The sequence below is a fragment of the Aquarana catesbeiana genome, linkage group LG07, assembly GCF_042186555.1.
Source record: "Aquarana catesbeiana isolate 2022-GZ linkage group LG07, ASM4218655v1, whole genome shotgun sequence".
Taxonomy (NCBI): domain Eukaryota; kingdom Metazoa; phylum Chordata; class Amphibia; order Anura; family Ranidae; genus Aquarana; species Aquarana catesbeiana.
The window spans coordinates 171,601,532-171,619,900 of NC_133330.1; the positions used below are offsets into that span (position 1 = coordinate 171,601,532).

Below are 18,369 nucleotides of genomic sequence, written 5' to 3' on the forward strand. Positions count from 1 at the left end.
CATCAGGTGCCACCAGCAGAGTCCGTCCTTGCATCAAGTGTCCCCAGCAGAGTCTGTCCACGTATCAGGTGCCCCCGGCAGAGTCCCTCCTTGCATCAGATGCCCCCAGCAGAGTCAGTATAGACCCCCTCAGTGCAGACCCCCCCTCAGTGCAGACCCCCCTCCATCAGTGCAGACCCCCCTCATCAGTGCAAACTCCCTCAGAGCAGACCCCCCTCCATCAGTGCAGACCCCCTCAGAACAGACCCCCTTTCATCAGTGCAGACCCCCTCAGTGCAGACCCCCCTCCATCAGTGGCGACCCCCCTCCATCAGTGCAGACCCCCCTCCATCAGTGCAGACCCCCTCAGAGCAGACCCCCCTCCATCAGTGCAGACCCCCCTCCATCAGTGTAGACCCCCTCAGAGCAGACCCTCCTCCATCAGTGCAGACCCCCTCAGAGCAGACCCCCTCCATCAGTGCAGACCCCCTCAGAGCAGACCCCCCTCCATCAGTGCAGACCCCCTCAGAGCAGACCCTCTCCATCAGTGCAGACGCCCTCAAAGCAGACCCCCCTCCATCAGTGCAGACGCCCTCAGCAGACCCCCCTCCATCAGTGCAGACCTGCTCAGCAGACCCCCCTCCATCAGTGCAGACCCCCTCAGAGCAGAACCCCCTCAGTACAGACCCCCCTCCATCAGTGCAGACCCCCTCAGAGCAGAACCCTCTCATTGTAGACCCCCTCAGCAGACCCCCCTCCATCAGTGCAGACTCCCTCAGCAGACCCCCCTCCATCAGTGCAGACGCCCTCAGCAGACCCCCCTCCATCAGTGCAGACGCCCTCAGAGCAGAACCCCATCAGTGCAGACCCCCTCAGCAGACCCCCCTCCATCAGTGCAGACCCCCTCAGCAGACCCCCCTCCATCAGTGCAGACCCCCTCAGGAGAACCCCCTCCATCAGTGCAGACCCCCTCAGCAGACCCCCCTCCATCAGTGCAGACCCCCTCAGCAGAACCCCCTTCATCAGTGCAGACACCCTCAGAGCAGAACCCCCTCCATCAGTGCAGACCCCCTCATAGCAGAACCCCCTCCATCAGTGCAGACCCCCTCAGAGCAGACCCCCCTCCATCAGTGCAGACGCCCTCAGAGCAGACCCCCCTCCATCAGTGCAGACCCCCTCAGAGCAGACCCCCCTCCATCAGTGCAGACGCCCTCAGCAGACCCCCCTCCATCAGTGCAGACCCCCTCAGCAGACCCCCCTCCATCAGTGCAGACCCCCTCAGTGCAGACCCCCCTCCATCAGTGCAAACCCCCTCAGAGTAGAACCCCCTCAGTGCAGACCGCCTCAGTAGACCCCCCTCCATCAGTGCAGAGGCCCTCAGCAGACCCCCCTCTATCAGTGCAGACGCCCTCAGAGCAGAACCCCATCAGTGCAGACCCCCTCAGCAGACCCCCCTCCATCAGTGCAGACCCCCTCAGCAGACCCCCCTCCATCAGTGCAGACCCCCTCAGCAGAACCCCCTCCATCAGTGCAGACCCCCCTCCATCAGTGCAGACCCCCTCAGCAGAACCCCCTCCACCAGTGCAGACTCCCTCAGCAGAACCCCCTCCATCAGTGCAGATGCCCTCAGAGCAGAACCCCATCAGTGCAGACCCCCTCAGCAGAACCCCCTCCATCAGTGCAGACCCCCTCAGCAGAACCCCCTCCATCAGTGCAGACGCCCTCAGCAGACCCTCCCCTCCCCATAAAGCCCCCCAGGCCCCAGCAGTGAGCACAGAGATAGAGCAGCCGCCGGTGCAGCGTCCGGCGTCGTGTGTTCAGTGGAGAGGGGAGGAGCCGATCCGTGCGAGAGGAGAAGCCGATTCATTGGCTGCACGGATCGAGCCCCCTTCCCCGCTTTACTGAACACAAGGGGGAGCGATCAAGCGGCGGCGGCGGGACCGGCTGCCATTTTACTGAAGCCTGTTCCCAAAAATGCAAATTGCAAACATTCTCGATTTTCCCTGGGCAAATCCCGATTCGGGACAGCCTCCGACCGGAACGAGGGTCCCGAAATCGGGATTGTCCCGGGAAATTCGGGACTGTTGGCAACTATGAGAGGGGAGACATTTGACAGGGTAAGATACATGCAGGAGGCATGTATATCCTTATAGATAACCCCTTTGGCAGTAGTTTAGAAAGGATGACATTGGGTTTACATCCACTTTAAATGACAAATTTTCAATAACTGACTTACTAAGATATAATCAGACCATTTTTCCCTTGCAGTGCGCAGTGCAGCCTGGCGAAGTTTCATCACATGGATAAATCTGGAAGATGGCCAGTGCTTTGGTCCAAATTCATCAGTATAAGATCTACAGAAAGAGAGTAAATATGCAATTTAAAGATTGGCTTTCTGATAATTATTAGCTTCACATTATTAAATTAAAAATGAGTTGTGTACATAGTATATTTGCAAACTGCAGCTGTGATCAACAGTCATGTGAAAATTTCCAGCAATCCTCCTGAGCTGTATACTTTTCATTTATGTGCTGCACTTGTTCTTGGAGAACACCTGGCCATGAAATCATTCAACGTACCATGTACAGGAATATTGTATTTTTATTACAGGATTTTTACAGGCCTGAACATAACATTTAATAATAAAGTCACAGCAAAGTATGTCTGGATTTTGCACTGGAAACCAATCATTATTAAATATATGATTTATATGTAACCACTGGCTTGGCTGGAGGTTTGATTAAAATTGAACATCATGGAAATAGCTAAATACACAAATAAAATACATACAAATGGGCTGTTTTACATGACAAAGGATTTGTATTTTTGTTCATTCAGTTCTGAGATGTACAACTAAGTACTATTCTTTCTTGTGGCTTTTTATTCCTCTTTTTCTCCTGGTCTCTGCTCACCTGAAGCACCACTGACTCTGTGAGTGATGACTCTTACAACTCTGCCAAATAGTACAGCCAAGCAGATGATACTACTTTCTCTGTTACTTTGTTAGAAATACAGTGGTGTTCTCTACTCATTCTCATCCTGCTGACTGGACAGTGAAGGAGCACCAAGAGACTGAAGTGGTTACCCTGCTCCTCCTATTAGCCTAATACTTGTTAGCACATTTGAATGCAGCACACGATTGGCTCATATCTCTGTCCCTCCAGCTATTGGGCAGAAGGCTACCTTTATAGGGTAGAGAACAAGACCTATAAGGCTGAAATGCATTTACATTTAGGCTGCTTTCACACTGGGGCATTGGGGGTGTTGGTGGTAAAGCGCCGCTATTTTTAGCAGCGCTTTACCGTCATTTTAGCGGCGCTATTCGGCTGCTAGTGCAGCACTTTCAACCCCCACTAGCAGATGAAAAAGGGTTAAAGCCGCCTGCGGCGGCGCTTTGCTGGCGGCTCTTTGTTGGCGGCTCTTTGCTGGCGGCTCTTTGCTGGCGGCTCGGCGGCACTGCCCATTGATTTCAATGGGCAGGGGCGCTTTAGGAGCGGTGTATACACTGCTCCTACAGCGCTGCAAAGATGCTGCTTGCAGGACTTTTTTTCCATCCTGTCAGCACACCGCTCCAGTATGAAAGCCCTCGGGCTTTCACACTAGAGTGAGAGGAGAGGCTCTTTACAGGCGCTATGCAGGCGCTATTTTTAGTGTTATAGCGCCTGTAAAGCACCTCAGTGTGAAAGCAGCCATACTGTCTAACACTGTGTCTTTTATGGAGAACCAATAAATTTTGAAGATTTTAAAGAGCAAGTAAGGAGTTGTGGACTGCCTCTTTTCATGATTGGCATTGCAGCTGTGCGACTGCCTTTCCGCACTCGACCACTCTAAAAATTCCCTCATCCTATTGGGTAGTAGCACCCCACCTCTGCTTTATCCTACTTTTATAGGGTATATCAAGTCAAATTCAAGAACAACACTAGTTGCATTTTAAAAAGATGTTTACCCTTTCATAATCGGGGTCAAAGCGAACCTTTCATTTTGCAACTTTAACATGTGTTAGTAAAATTGTACATATCATTGCATTGTATACAATATATACAGGTGGATTATGTCTAGTTTTTTTTCAGGACAGGTTGGCCTTTCATTTGGTGGTAAATAGTAATGGATATCTCCTGATTTTGTTTTATTATGAATAGAAAGCTGGCCCAAAATAGTATAAAAAATGTTGATAAAATTTTAGCCTTATATTTTTATGTCATTACCATGACCAAAAACCCTGTAAAATAAGTTCTCCTAATCCAGAGAATCACAGTGATGCCACATATGTGTTAGATTTGTTCTTTGTACTCATAGTAAGGGCTCTACCCTAAACACACTGACACTAAAACTGACACTTACACTGACACTTAAAGGGGTTGTAAACCCTTGTTTTTTTTAAATAAAAATAACAAACATGCCTACACTTACCTGTTCTGTGCAATCGTTTTGCACAGAGCAACCCAAATCCTCTTCTTCTGGGGTGCCCAGACGGCACTCCAGGCCCCTCCTCTTAATCGAGTACCCCCGCAGAAAGCCGCATTCCCTGGGGTTCTGACAGGGGGTCAGCACTCTCAGCCATTGACTAAGAGCACTGATAGGGAGCCGGTCGGCAGACTTTTTTTGGTCATGAGCCATTGACAGAAGCCAGCTTCTATCGATGGCTCATGATCAAAAACGTCTACCGACTGGATCCTGGCCGGTGCTAGCTTCTGTTGGACTGGCTGCCGATTGTCGGCCGGTTTCTATTGAACTGGCCGATGCCGGCCGACATTCGGCCCGTGTGTACTATGCTGACTGACATTTACACCACCACAAACTGACACTATATAACACTAACAATAACTGACACAGTGTCACTAACTGACACTTACACTGTCTCTAAAGCCTCATGCACACGATCGGACTTCCATGGATTTTTGTCCGAATGGGCGTTGGCCGTGAACTTGTTCTGCATACACACTGCAGAACATTTTCAGCCAACTTTCACCAAATCACGTGGTTTTTCAGCTCTTTTCCACCACCCTTTGGGCAACTTCTGCTATTGTTGCCTGATCTTTAGTATTGGTTCTGAGAATGCGTGTTTGTACTTTGGACTTTAGTCCTATGGACTTGTGTACACACGATCAGATTATCCTCCATCGGACATTTGTTGCCGGAAAGTTTGAGAGCATGCACAGCGAACATTTGTCTGTTGAAAAACCGAAAACAATTGTCCGATGGAGCATACACACAGTCGGATTGTCTGATAAAACAGGTCCATCGGACCGTTGTTGTCAAAAAGTCTGATCGTGTGTATGGGCCTTAACGGTGGCACCTACACTGACACTAATGCCCCGTACACACGATCGGATTTTCCAACAACAAATGTTGGATGTGAGCTTGTTGGCAGAAAGTCCGACCATGTGTATGCTCCATCGAACATTTGTTGGCGGACTTTCCACCAACAAATGTTGGCTAGCAGGTTCTCAAATTTTCCGCCTACAAATGTTTGTTATTGGACCGTCCGATCGTGTGTACACAAGTCCGTCGGACAAAATGTCCACGTATGCTCGGAATCAAGTAGGAGCGGAGATATAACTAGCATTCGTAATGGAGATATCACGTACATCTTGTACGTCACTATGTTCGTAATTGTTGGCCAACATTTGTGTGACCGTGTGCAAGACAAGTTGGAGCCAACATCCTTCGAACAAAAATCCACGGTAGTGAGGAGGAAAAGATACAATGTGTGTTGTTTATCCTCTTCACCGAGGAAAAATAACACAGGGACGGACTACAGTGTGAATGATTGCTGTGATACCCAATCAGAGACTATCACAGCGATCATGTAATCAGGATTGAATTCCCCTGTGTCCCGATTTGTAGTAGAGACCCAGGGGCTGTCACAGATAGCCTGGTCTCTCTATGCTGGGCGCAGGAGCGAGCATGCTTTCAGCACAAACACAAGAAACACAAGATCATACTTACTAACTGTTCCGAATTTCCCGGGACATTTCTGGGATTTAGACTATTTTCACAATATTATTGTTTCCCGGGAAATGTCCCGAGAAATCAGTTTTTTTATGACTTTCCGATGCCGCAGCCTGCCGCCGCTAGAGGTCCGCGGCCGGCGGAGACAACGTCTCCGCCAGCCGCCGTTTTTAAGAAGACCAGGAACACGGCTGGGCGGCTAGACGGAGCTCCTGTGTCGCCGCCCACCCTCCACCTGCTACGCCCCGCCTACCGCTTCGCTCTGACCTAGGACACCTGATGTAAGGGTGGGCTTCACTGGGGACACCTGATGTAAGGGGGGGCTCCGCTGGTGACACCTGATGTAAGAGGGGCACCGCTGGGGACATCTGATGTAAGGGGGGCTCCGCTGGGGATACCTGATGTAAGGGGGGCTCTGCTGGTGACACCTGATGTAAGGGGGCTCTGCTGGGGTCACCTGATGTAAGGGGGGGCTCCGCTGGGGACACCTGATGTAAGGGGGGCTCCGCTGGGGACAACTGATGTAAGGGGGGCACCGCTGGGGATATCTGATGTAAGGGGGGGCTCCACTGGGGACACCTGATATAAGGGGGGGCTCTGCTGGGGACATCTGATGTAAGGGGGGCTCTGCTGGGGACACCTGATGTAAGGGGGGCTCTGCTGGGGACACCTGATGTAAGGGGGCCTCTCTGGGGACACCTGATGTAAGGGGGGCTCTGCTGGGGACACCTGATGTAAGGGGGGCTCCGATGGGGACACCTGATGTAAGGGGGGCTCCACTATGGACACCTGATGTAAAAGGGGGGCTCCGCTGGGGACATCTGATGTAAGGGGGGCTCCGCTGGGGACACCTGATGTAAGGGGGGGCTCCGCTGGGGAAACCTGATGTAAGGGGGGCTCCACTGGGGACACCTGATGTAAGGGGGGGCTCTGCTGGGGACATCTGATGTAAGGGGGGGGCTCTGCTGGGGACATCTGATGTAAGGGGGTGCTCCGCTGGGGACATCTGATGTAAGGGGGGGCCTGCTGGGGACATCTGATGTAAGGGGGGCTCCGCTGGGGACATCTGATGTAAGGGGGGCTCCGCTGGGGACACTTGATGCAAGGACGGACTCTGCTGGGACACCTGATGCAAGGACGGACTCTGCTGGGGGCACCTGATGCAAGGATGGACGGCTGGTGGCAGGCGACATGGCAGGTGACATGCTCATGCCCTGCCCCCTAATTATAATAAGATAAGCCAAAAAAGTGTCCCTAAACATTGTTTTACAATGTTGGCAACTATGCAAGATGCAGCTCCCAGGTTTAAAGACCACTTCCTGGACTCATTAAATGTGTTAGGTGATCGTAAGAGGTTAAAGATTAAAGCTGGCTACACACTAGTAGATTTTCCTTTGAAATTTTTCATCTTAAGAATATTCATTCTATTTTGGAATGGTTAGAGGGATGAAATCGATATTCATTCTCAACCATAATGAAGAGAACATTTGAAGGAGCCGAATAAACTATTTCTCGAAAGAACAAATTGCTACTAGTCAGTATGATTTTTGTTCAGGAAATTACATTCATTCCAAAATCGAATGTTAAAAGCAAATAACAATGACATTTGTCAGGTCATTGAATGTACTGAAAATTTTCATATGAACATTTTTCGAAAATCTACTAGCCTGTGACCAGCTTTGTACATACCTAGTTGTTTTATTTGTGTCTGGAGTTCAAATTTAAAAATAGTTAAATCTAGTTGGAATCATTAAATAGTTAGAATCATATTTTGTATTTGGAAGAAAATGTACTAGTTTAAATCAGATTAAATATAGGGGGAGATTTACTAAGACTGGAGAGTGCAAAATCTGGTGTAGCTGTGCATGGTAGCCAATCACGTTCTAGCTTTATCTTATCAATTAAGCTTTGAGAAAAGAAAAATGAAAGCTGTTTGGTTTCTATAGAGAGCTGCATCAGATTTTGTACTCCCCAGTTTTAGTAAATCTTCCCTATACTGCCCTCAAAAACCTGACTGTGACAGAAAGGCCATTATGCTACTCTAGACAATACCAGCTATTACAGATGCAGGGAAATAGGTTGTACATTTCATTCATTTTCAAAACATTTTCAAATCAGAATGGAAGGCGTGCACATCTACTGCATTACCAATGATAATTTAATAGTAGACTTGTGCACAACGGGAAATTTTGTTTAGTTTCGGTTCGTTGTCATTCGTAAAATACATCATTTTGTTCTGTTATATTCATTATGTTACGTTAATTTGTTTTCGGATAATTCATTATTATTCGTAGAGTGTCGATATTCGTTATACTGAATCTCGAATCATGTCAAATTAATTTGTTATATCCCCTATAATTTCTTTCGTATTAGTTGAAATTCGATATTTATGTATGTATATATATTCGTGATAATGATTGGTAGTTTGGAAAGTCGTTTGTTTATTGAATCTATTAACACGCACAATGAAAATATCTCTTCTCCTCTGCTCAAATATAATACAACACCCTTCTCACTCAGTTCTCAGGAATGCACTTTGCCAGTAATTCAACCTCCAGCACATTGGACTGTAATATTTACTTTGAGTTGATCTTTTGTTTTATTAAATCTTTAACGAATTACCGAATCATGTCAAATTCATTCGTTATATTCCCTATAATTTCTTTTGTATTAGTTGAAATTCGTCATTTTATTATTCGGATGCATCCGAATGTCCGAAAGATGCGTAACGATTCGTTATGGAACAAATTGCACATGTCTATTTAATAGTATAAAATGTTTTAGAAAAGTGGGTACTCACAAAGTGCAACTGTCAATAAGCCATAAAAATACAAAGCGTATGGACATACACAGGAACACAACACGGGATACATCTGATGCGTTTCAGGAGCGCACCCTCTTCCTTAGAGCTAGGCCTTGTAGTTTCCTTCGGATTACCCCATCCGAGGAAGGCAGCATCCACCCAGTCTTGGGATACCATTTTACTACTACTATACCTGTTGCCTTCTACTTCAGAGGACCTTTTAGCGCTTTTTTTTTATCTCTACTAGACATTTCAGTAAAATTACCCTGTAGGTCACATCTAAACTTTTTTATAGACACAGCATTCATCTGTTGTTTTAATTCTGTATTTTTAGCTGCACATTGATGCTGACACAATTTACAAATGGACTCCTTGCAACAAAGGGGAAATCGTTTGCTGTGTAGGGATCAATCCATAAAAAAACTTGCATTGTATGTAATCACTAGTTTATTGCCCAGACGTCACGGGAGCAGGATGTCATCTGGGTTCAATATTTGCTACAGGCACAAATTTATGAAAAAAAAAAACAGTAAATAGTTGTACACTGGAAATGTATGACTCAAGTTTGCATTTTGCCTGGGGACACTGAGGATGAAATAATATATTTTTTAACTTTTGCTTCTGGAGCTCTTAATACTTGAATCACTATGTACAGGCCATGGTACATACTAAACCCAAAAGCATGAAAAGTGAGGATCTTGTCAACTGAGAAGAAGCTGTATGGTGGTGTGGTTTTAAAGATTCATATGGGGCTTTGTACACTATATGGCCAATGTTTGTGGAACTGACCATTACACCTATACAAGCTTGTTGGATATCCCTTTCTAAAGCCATTCATGCTAATATGAAGTTGCTTCCTTTGTAGTTATAACAGCTTCCACTCTTCTGGAAAGACTTTCCACAAGATTTTGGAGTGTGTCTATGGGAATGTGTGCACATTCAACCGAAAGAGCATTTGTAAAGTCAGGTACAGATGTTGCATAAGACCCGACTTACAACTGGTGGTTCAATTCATCCCAAATGTCTTAATTTAGGTCAAGGTCAGAGGTCTGTGCTGGCCACTGGAGTTCCTCCTCACCAAACTCATCATAGCATGTCTTTATGGACCAAAACTAATGAAACTCAAAATGGATAATGCTCAACCCCTATCAATCACATTTGTGATATATGTGATTTTTATTATTTTTTGTAATAATGGTCGATTTTTTATGCGAATGGGAGTACCTTCACGCTCATATATATCTCTGTCTCTCTCTGTTTTATCCCTTTTGTGTGGAAGCACATGTGACTTTAGGATATAGATCCAATAGTAGAATCCCACAATATATTTAACTCATTATACATAGGTAGGGGTTGAGAATTAACCATTTTTAGTTTCATTAGTGTTGGTGTTTAATAGTGGAATAGCTCCCACACATGTTTATAAGGATAAGTGGTCTGAACCTTGTAGGACTCTACAGTTTGATTTGTTTATGTCTTTATGGACCTGACACTGAGTACAGAACACAGTCATGCCAAAACCAAAAAGGGCCTTCCCCAAACCATTGCCACAAGGTAGGAAGCACACAGTTGTCTAAAATGTCTGTAATACACAATGTATAATTAATGTAATATTAATGTATAATTCATAGTAACATCAACTGGAAACCCCTGAACTCAATAATTTGGAGGGGTGTTCACATACTTTTGGCCTAGTGTATTGTTGCAATATCTCCAAATCATAATATGTTTTGAACAATAACAATACTTACTGAGGTTCTGACATAGGCCTCCACTCCACAAAATGGTACAGTTTCTGTACATTCTTTAACCATTCCCGTAATACGGCTGTAGTGTTATCAATATTGTGATCAGTTGCTGCCCTAGGAAAAATTAAATACACAATTTTTTTTATAGGATTGCACATTTCAGGTCGTATGTTCATTTGAAACTTAGTATTATGTTTAGTATTGCATCCATTTATTGAGTTTATAGCAAAATGATTACTTATAGCTTTCTTTGACATATTGCTTCATATTATTTTTCAAAGCAGAAGTTTAATATGTTTATATTTTGTCTTGTTTGGTTCTTCCTTTTTGCCATCATCAATATGTAAATTAACATTTTAGGTTAAACTGTTCTGTTTTCATTACATACCTTATCTGTCTTCTCTATGCATCTCTATGCAATGCAGGCAGATCATGGCTTGTAGGAGGGGGCAATCAGGGTGCTACACATTGCTTTCTGAAAACATAACAGCATCCCACCTCAAGCTCTCAGCCTGTTTCCCTTCACTTCTTGCCCCAGAGACCTAACAGGAATTTAGAGGGATTTTCTCCAAATTGAAAGGAAACATCATCTTAGACAGTTGTCACTGGAACAGGTGTACCCAATGAAAGATTTCACACCTCCTTTTCCACAAGTGACAACTGTTTTATGCTGCATTTTTTTTCTTTTGACAATGATCAACCTGGACAAATAGAGAGGGAGAATCTCCTCATAGGGAGAAACACAGACAAAGGAAGACACGTTATCCCTGTGTCGACACGCATTGGGGAGGGGACCGGATGGTGTAGGCAGTGGCAGCTTCGCTGGATGAGCCGCCATGGGCAAATGAACGGATATACGGTTGAAGTTGGATTATATACAGATCTGCTGGATATAGTGTGGCGGGTTATAAGCACCTTGGATCTGTGAGTACCCTGTATGAGAAGTTTTCAAATAAACATGTTTTTAAACGTTAAAACACTATGAAGCTTGTCTCTTTATACATGTACTGAGGATATACCATCAGAATGGCTCAGGAATCTGCAAAGTCTTTATATCAAAGAACCCAGGGGTGGGTCAACAGCGTTACCTACCAAACTTAATTGTGCAGTCACACGCCCTGAGATGAGGATAACTACTCTGGGGGGGGGGGGGGGGGGGGGCGGGGGCACGGGAGTGGTGACACCCTTTGGAGTTTGGAGCACTTATTCACAAAGCTCTACTTCAATTGTATAATATAAGGACATTGTTGGCACATTATCAGTCACTTTACTGCACTTTATGGACTACACTTAAGTAATTCAAAACATAAATTGTATTTCACATTTTGGTAAAAAAATATACTGTTTATAAGGCATACATATTTGTACAATTGATGTGTAATGCATGTTTTTTACTGGTTTTTGATGATGCGCAGTATTGTTTGATTACATGTATATGCATATGCATTTTTGCACATACATTTTGAACACTTGGATTGTATAGTACAGTGTGGAAGATTCATATATTATTTAGAAATAAAAAGCTGATAAGGGGTCTTGCCGCTCTATCCAAAAATAAAAAAATAACACGTTTTGGCTTTAGATTTACAAGAACACTTCATAACTGAGTTGAGTGACCAAATATTTGCCTTATTTTTTTTTTATTAAAAGACTTTAGAAGAACAGAAGAATTTTTACAGCTGAGAAATAGTGAGAAGTGAAGTTGTAACACAATGTAACACAGAATCACTATTCTCTGCGTTTGGTTGTGAAATTTTCCAGGCAGGTGCTATACTGCAAATGAGGGACACACTACAAAATGTTTTCCCAAGCTCTCCTAATTTATTCAGTGTTGCATTTTCCTGCCAAAAGTTGTTGGCCAAATGATCCCTCTTGTTCTCTTCTTATTGGTTACTGAAAGGGTGGTAGCAAACATACATGGAAACATTCATTATCTCTTTCATACAGAGTGGATTGCTAGACCATTGCTCAGAGGTGTCGATAATAATATAATATCTCTCTACTGTGCATCCCGCTGAATATGGTTTCACTTAGTTACCATGGACATCCCACTAAATTAGTCAGAGCAAAGAACCAGGGTTGACACAAAATGAGCTAGACACCGCCGAACATTTAGAGAAGAACCCTTTTATTTATAACATAAAAATTATGGCTAAATACAAAAATACTCTCTATACAAAAACTACAAATAAAACATGAGCAATGTCCAAACCCTCTAAAAATATGTAATGTACTGTACATTACATAATCCTGACAGCTGCAATCTGTATGCTGTATCATACGTTGCATATTGTACAGAGTGAATGTAATGTGCATCTCAATATAGTGTAGGGCTCAGGAATATGTAGCATATACCCCACTGTATAGAGTGCAGCATTCAGAAGTACAGTCCAGTGACCATTTTTATATAACATGTGTAAGCAAGGGGTATGTAGAGCACTGCGCAAACCGTTGGCGCCATATAAATTATCAATAATAATATGTAACATATAGCACAGCATACAAAGTATGGCGGTATCTTACAAAATCCTGACTGCTGCACCATGTATGGTGTGACCACTGAACATTGTTAGCTTTGCTGTCCCCCCCAGCAAATTTCACTTTGCATAGAAATTACCCCTCGCTCAAGCATCCCCCCCACAATGTAACTATTCACTGCTCATTGTCACTCTTCCATGTCTTACCTTTGCACCCCTGTTCACAGATCACCTCTGAAGCACCCATCCACAGCTCACTTCAGTGACTCGCCCCTACTTCCCCCGTCCATAGTTCCCCTCTCTGGCCTCCCATTCACAGCTCACCCCTGAATCCCATGTCTACAGCTCACCTCTGCAACCCCCTCCACATTTTACTTCTGCACTTCCAATGCAAAGCTTCCCCCTCCATCCAAGCTCTTTTACTTCTGCACCCCCCTTCAATTTATAGCTCTCACCTCTACACACACTCCTTTTTTATCCACAGCTTTGCACCTAAAAACCCTGATCCACAGCTCTCACCTCTACACCTCCAGATCCACAGCTCTCACCTCTACACCCCCAGATCCACAGCTCTCACCTCTACACCCCCAGATCCACAGCTCCCACCTCTACACCCCCAGATCCACAGCTCTCACCTCTACACCTCCAGATCCACAGCTCTCACCTCTACACCTCCAGATCCACAACTCTCACCTCTACACCCCCAGATCCACAGCTCCCACCTCTACACCCCCAGATCCACAGCTCTCACCTCTACACCTTCAGATCCACAGCTCTCACCTCTACACCTCCAGATCCACAGCTCTCACCTCTACACCTCCAGATCCACAACTCTCACCTCTACACCCCCAGATCCACAGCTCCCACCTCTACACCCCCAGATCCACAGCTCTCACCTCTACACCTCCAGATCCACAGCTCTCACCTCTACACCTCCAGATCCACAGCTCTCACCTCTACACCTCCAGATCCACAGCTCCCACCTCTACACCTCCAGATCCACAGCTCTCACCTCTACACCCCCAGATCCACAGCTCTCACCTCTACACCTCCAGATCCACAGCTCTCACCTCTACACCTCCAGATCCACAGCTCTCACCTCTACACCCCCAGATCAACAGCTCTCACCTCTACACCCCCAGATCCACAGCTCTCACCTCTACACCCCCAGATCTACAGCTCTCACTTCTACACCCCCAGATCCACAGCTCTCACCTCTACACCTCCAGATCCACAGCTCTCACCTCTACACCCCCAGATCCACAGCTCTCACCTCTACACCCCCAGATCCACAGCTCTCACCTCTACACCCCCAGATCCACAGCTCTCACCTCTACACCCCCAGATCCACAGCTCTCACCTCTACACCTCCAGATCCACAGCTCTCACCTTTGCATTGAGCTCTCCCCCTCCCAATTCACAGCTCTCACCTCTGCACCCACCCCCCATCCCCATTGTTCATAGCTCTCACCCCTGTACCTTATCCAATCACATTATCCACAGCTCATTTCTGCACTCTCCCTTTCACAACCACAGCTGTCACATTTGCACTCCTTTCCCCAATCTACAGATTGCATTTCCACATCTCCTCACAGTTCTCAAATCTGCACCCTACCTCCATCCACAACTCTCACCTCTGCATACCCTTCCTCCATCCACAACTCTCACCTCTGCATACCATTCCTCCATCCACAACTCTCACCTCTGCATATCCTTCCTCCACCCACAACTCTCACCTCTGCATACACCTTTAAATTCACAGTTCTCACCCCTACATCTCTTACCTCATCCATAGCTCTCACTACTACACACCGGATCTATCCACAGCTCTCACCCCTGAACCCATCCCCTAATCCACAAATTTCACCTCTGTCTACTCTCTATCCATATCTCTCACACCCTCTTTATTCACAGCTCTCACCTCTGCACCCCCCCCCCCCCTTTCCATCCACAGCTGTCACCTCTGCACCCATCATCCCCTAGTCCACAGCTCTCAACTAAACACCCTTCACATCTACAGCTCTCACCTCTGCACCCAGTACTCCCCCCATTCACAACCCTCTCCTCTTTAGCCCTCCCTCATTTCTGCACACCCCTTTCAATCCATGGCTCTCAAATCTGCACCTTTCCTCCTTTAACAACTCTCATTTTTGCCCACTCCTCTCCATCCAATGTTCTCACCTCTGCATCCCCCTCCCCTACTTCACTAATAGCTCTCACCTCTACATTTCCATCCATTATCCACAGCTCCCACCTTTGCACCCAGTGCCCCCCTATTCATCCACAGATCTAGGGAACTAAACACCCAGCCCCCCATCCCCATTCATAACTCTAACCTCTGCACTGCCTCCCCTATTTACAGCTCTCACTTCTGCACATCCCCATAGCATCCACAACCCTTACCTCCACCCCCCCCCCCCTTACCTCCACCCCCCCCCCCACCTTCCATTCACAGCCCTCACCCTCCTGTCTATAACCAGCCCCCTACCGCATTCAAAGCTCATATCACATATGCACCCTCCTCCATCCACAGCTCTCATCTTTGCACTCCCTTTCTCCATTTACAGCTCTCCCCTCTGCACACTCCCTTCTCCTACCTTTGCATCTGCATGCCCCTCTATTCAAAGCTTTCATCTATGCACCCAGTATTCTCACCTCTGCCTCCCTTCCTTCATCCACTCCTGTCACTTTTGCTCTCAAATCTGCACCCCGCCCTCCCCCATTTACAGCTCTCATCTCTTCACCCCCCTCCATTCACAGCTCTCATCTCTTCAACCTTCTCCATCCTCAGTTCTCACCTCCACACTACCCACATCCACAGCTCTCAACTCAACTGATCAGTTGCCTTTCCTATCATGAAATAAAGAGAGGATTGTGACCAAGAGACAAGAGGCTGTGTTGCGACTGAGCTGACAGACATCACATTAAAGTGGAACTTCTGTATTTTTTTCAACTTTCCATCTGTTAAATCTTCTGCCTTTGTTGTTTTAACTTTGGATAGTAAAATATTTTTTTCTGCCAGTAAATACCTTATACAGCCCACTTCCTGTTTCTTGTCTGGAAAAAAGCCTAGGCTTATGACATCATGCACACCTCTCTCTCTGACTCTCATGAGAATTTTCCAGGAAGGGAGGGGGAATGAGTCATAAAAGGGCCAATAAGAGCTGCAGAGCTGGAGGTGTGCCTCTGTGTGTCTGTTTAAATTCAGGAAGTGAACAGGCAGCAGCTTCAGCTGCCCACAGTTAAAATGACTGCAGCCAGACTTAGTGGAGGGAGATTTCTGCAGCATATTTGGCAAGAATCAGAGTATATATAAAATAATATGCAAAGTGGTTGGAGGAAAGCTTCAGAATGGCAAAGATGTTTTTATTACAAATTATGTGAGCAGACTGCAGTTCCTCTATAAGTACACAGTCAGTACCCAAACAGGTCATGCTCCTATGGGCTGATCTTTATGAGGGGTGATCTAAATGGTCAATAGGAATATGTAGATAGACAAGTGCCAGGAAGTGAAATTAGTTGGCTCCACCAGCCCAAGAACACAAGGCAAGAACTAATGGAATGTGCGAGTGTCATTTGGTACTTTACAGTACATTGTAGTGCTGAGAGCACTCTAATGAAGAAGAATGTTAGCATAATTTGGGTATAGACGAGTTTAATTTAAATAGTGACCTGTTGAAACAGCATGCTCAAACATCACTGATTCACCACCATATGTTATGGATAAATAAATATATATATATAAATATATATATATAAATATATATATATATAGATATATATAGATATATATATAGATATATATATATATATCTATATATATATCTATATATATAGATATATATATAGTATTTTAGTGTTAGAAAAGAACCTTGTGACTGTGCAGGTATTATAGAATATTGTAGGTCAGCGGAGCAGTTTTCATATTTAGCAACTCTTTGTTTTATTATCCAATTTTATCACTATTAGGATGTGAGCTTTTTTATCTCACACTACTGCCACTGTATAGGCAAGGAAGGATTTTGGTAAAAAAAGCTCTGGTACAACCAATTACCCTCAGAAGTCACATAATTAGTGAAATGATGTCCACCTGTGTGCAATCTAAGTGTCACAGGATCTGTCATTACATATACACACACCTTTTTGAAAGGCCCCAGAGGCTGCAACACCTAAGCAAGAGGCACCACTAACCAAACACTGCCATGAAGACCAAGGAACTCTCCATACAAGTAAGGGACAATGTTGTTGAGAAGTACAAGTCAGGGTTAGGTTATAAAAAAATATCCAAATCTTTGATGATCCCTAGGAGCACCATCAAATCTATCATAAAGAATGGGGCAAATGTATAAGGGACTTTAATTGAAGACATGACCTGGTAGGGTCAATTATTCCATCCCTCGGGACTTTAAATGAAATTTTGACCCGGTAAGGTCACACATTTCCATCCCTATTGTAGTCAAGAAGGGGGGAGGGCAAGGGAGGTGGGACTTTTCTTGCAACCACATGAAGCACGTGGTTGCAAGAAAATAAAATTAGTGAACATAATTGGAATTTATTAATTGCCATAAAATACAATTGAATTACATCATGTAAAATTGCGTAAACATACTGGAATGATACAAAGGGTAATACAGTACATCTTGATTATAAATGGAATATCACATGGATATGGAAAACAATAGCCTCCAGAGTGTACCAATAACACATTTCGGTTGAATGTGTAATAAAAGATAATGTCTGCAAAGACCTCTGGCCTCGTTGATCCAGAAAAATGGTATTAATTGTTAGCTAGTACGATATTGTATAATATTTATCAGAAACATAGTGTATGGCAGCTCTACACGTTTCGTGGCTGGAGGGCCACTCGTCAGGAGCAAGCACTTGATGTAACTATAGGTAAGAAAATTGATATAACATTAAAAGGTAAAATTAATACAAAAATGAACAGGGGTAGGGTTACGAACCCCCAAACCAATTGTAGCTAAACTCACTCAGGTTCATGTGGTGGAGATGTGGTGCCGGGTAGCACAAGCCAACCGAAAGTACTCTCAACCAGGAGCTAGGGTGGGTATCCCAGCAGGGGCGCCCAACAGGCATCAATCAGGGCAGGCATAGGCAACCTAGATGTGAAATAAATAAAGGGAGGGTGAACCAAGGTGTTTACAATAGGAGGTGGTGATGTGCATGGGTGAAAAGAGGGATGAGGAATAGAGTAAGTGGTAAAAATAGCAGCCAAAAAGTGATAGGATGACAAGTAAGGAGAGGGAATTACCGCCAAAGCCAGTGAGGAAGTGAAAGTAAGGACCAGGGACATCGTGAGGGATACCTGTGGAGAAGGACCGATGAGGGTAAGAAGGTAGATCCAAGCAGGGTGCAGACCAGTGTGTGAAAGGAAGCCTCGTGGACCAAA

At 45.2% G+C, this 18,369-nt stretch overlaps 1 protein-coding gene across 1 annotated transcript in view; it reads right to left on the bottom strand.

Annotated features, from left to right (window-relative positions):
• COLGALT2 (collagen beta(1-O)galactosyltransferase 2) overlaps nt 1-18,369 on the bottom strand; it is a 171,499-nt gene that overhangs the window by 81,499 nt on the left and 71,631 nt on the right. The window contains exons 2-3 of the mRNA XM_073592872.1: nt 10,486-10,596; nt 2,216-2,333 (exon numbers count right to left, since the gene is read on the bottom strand). Of these exons, the coding sequence (XP_073448973.1) occupies nt 2,216-2,333; nt 10,486-10,596 (229 nt within the window). The remainder of the gene's footprint in view (nt 1-2,215; nt 2,334-10,485; nt 10,597-18,369) is intronic.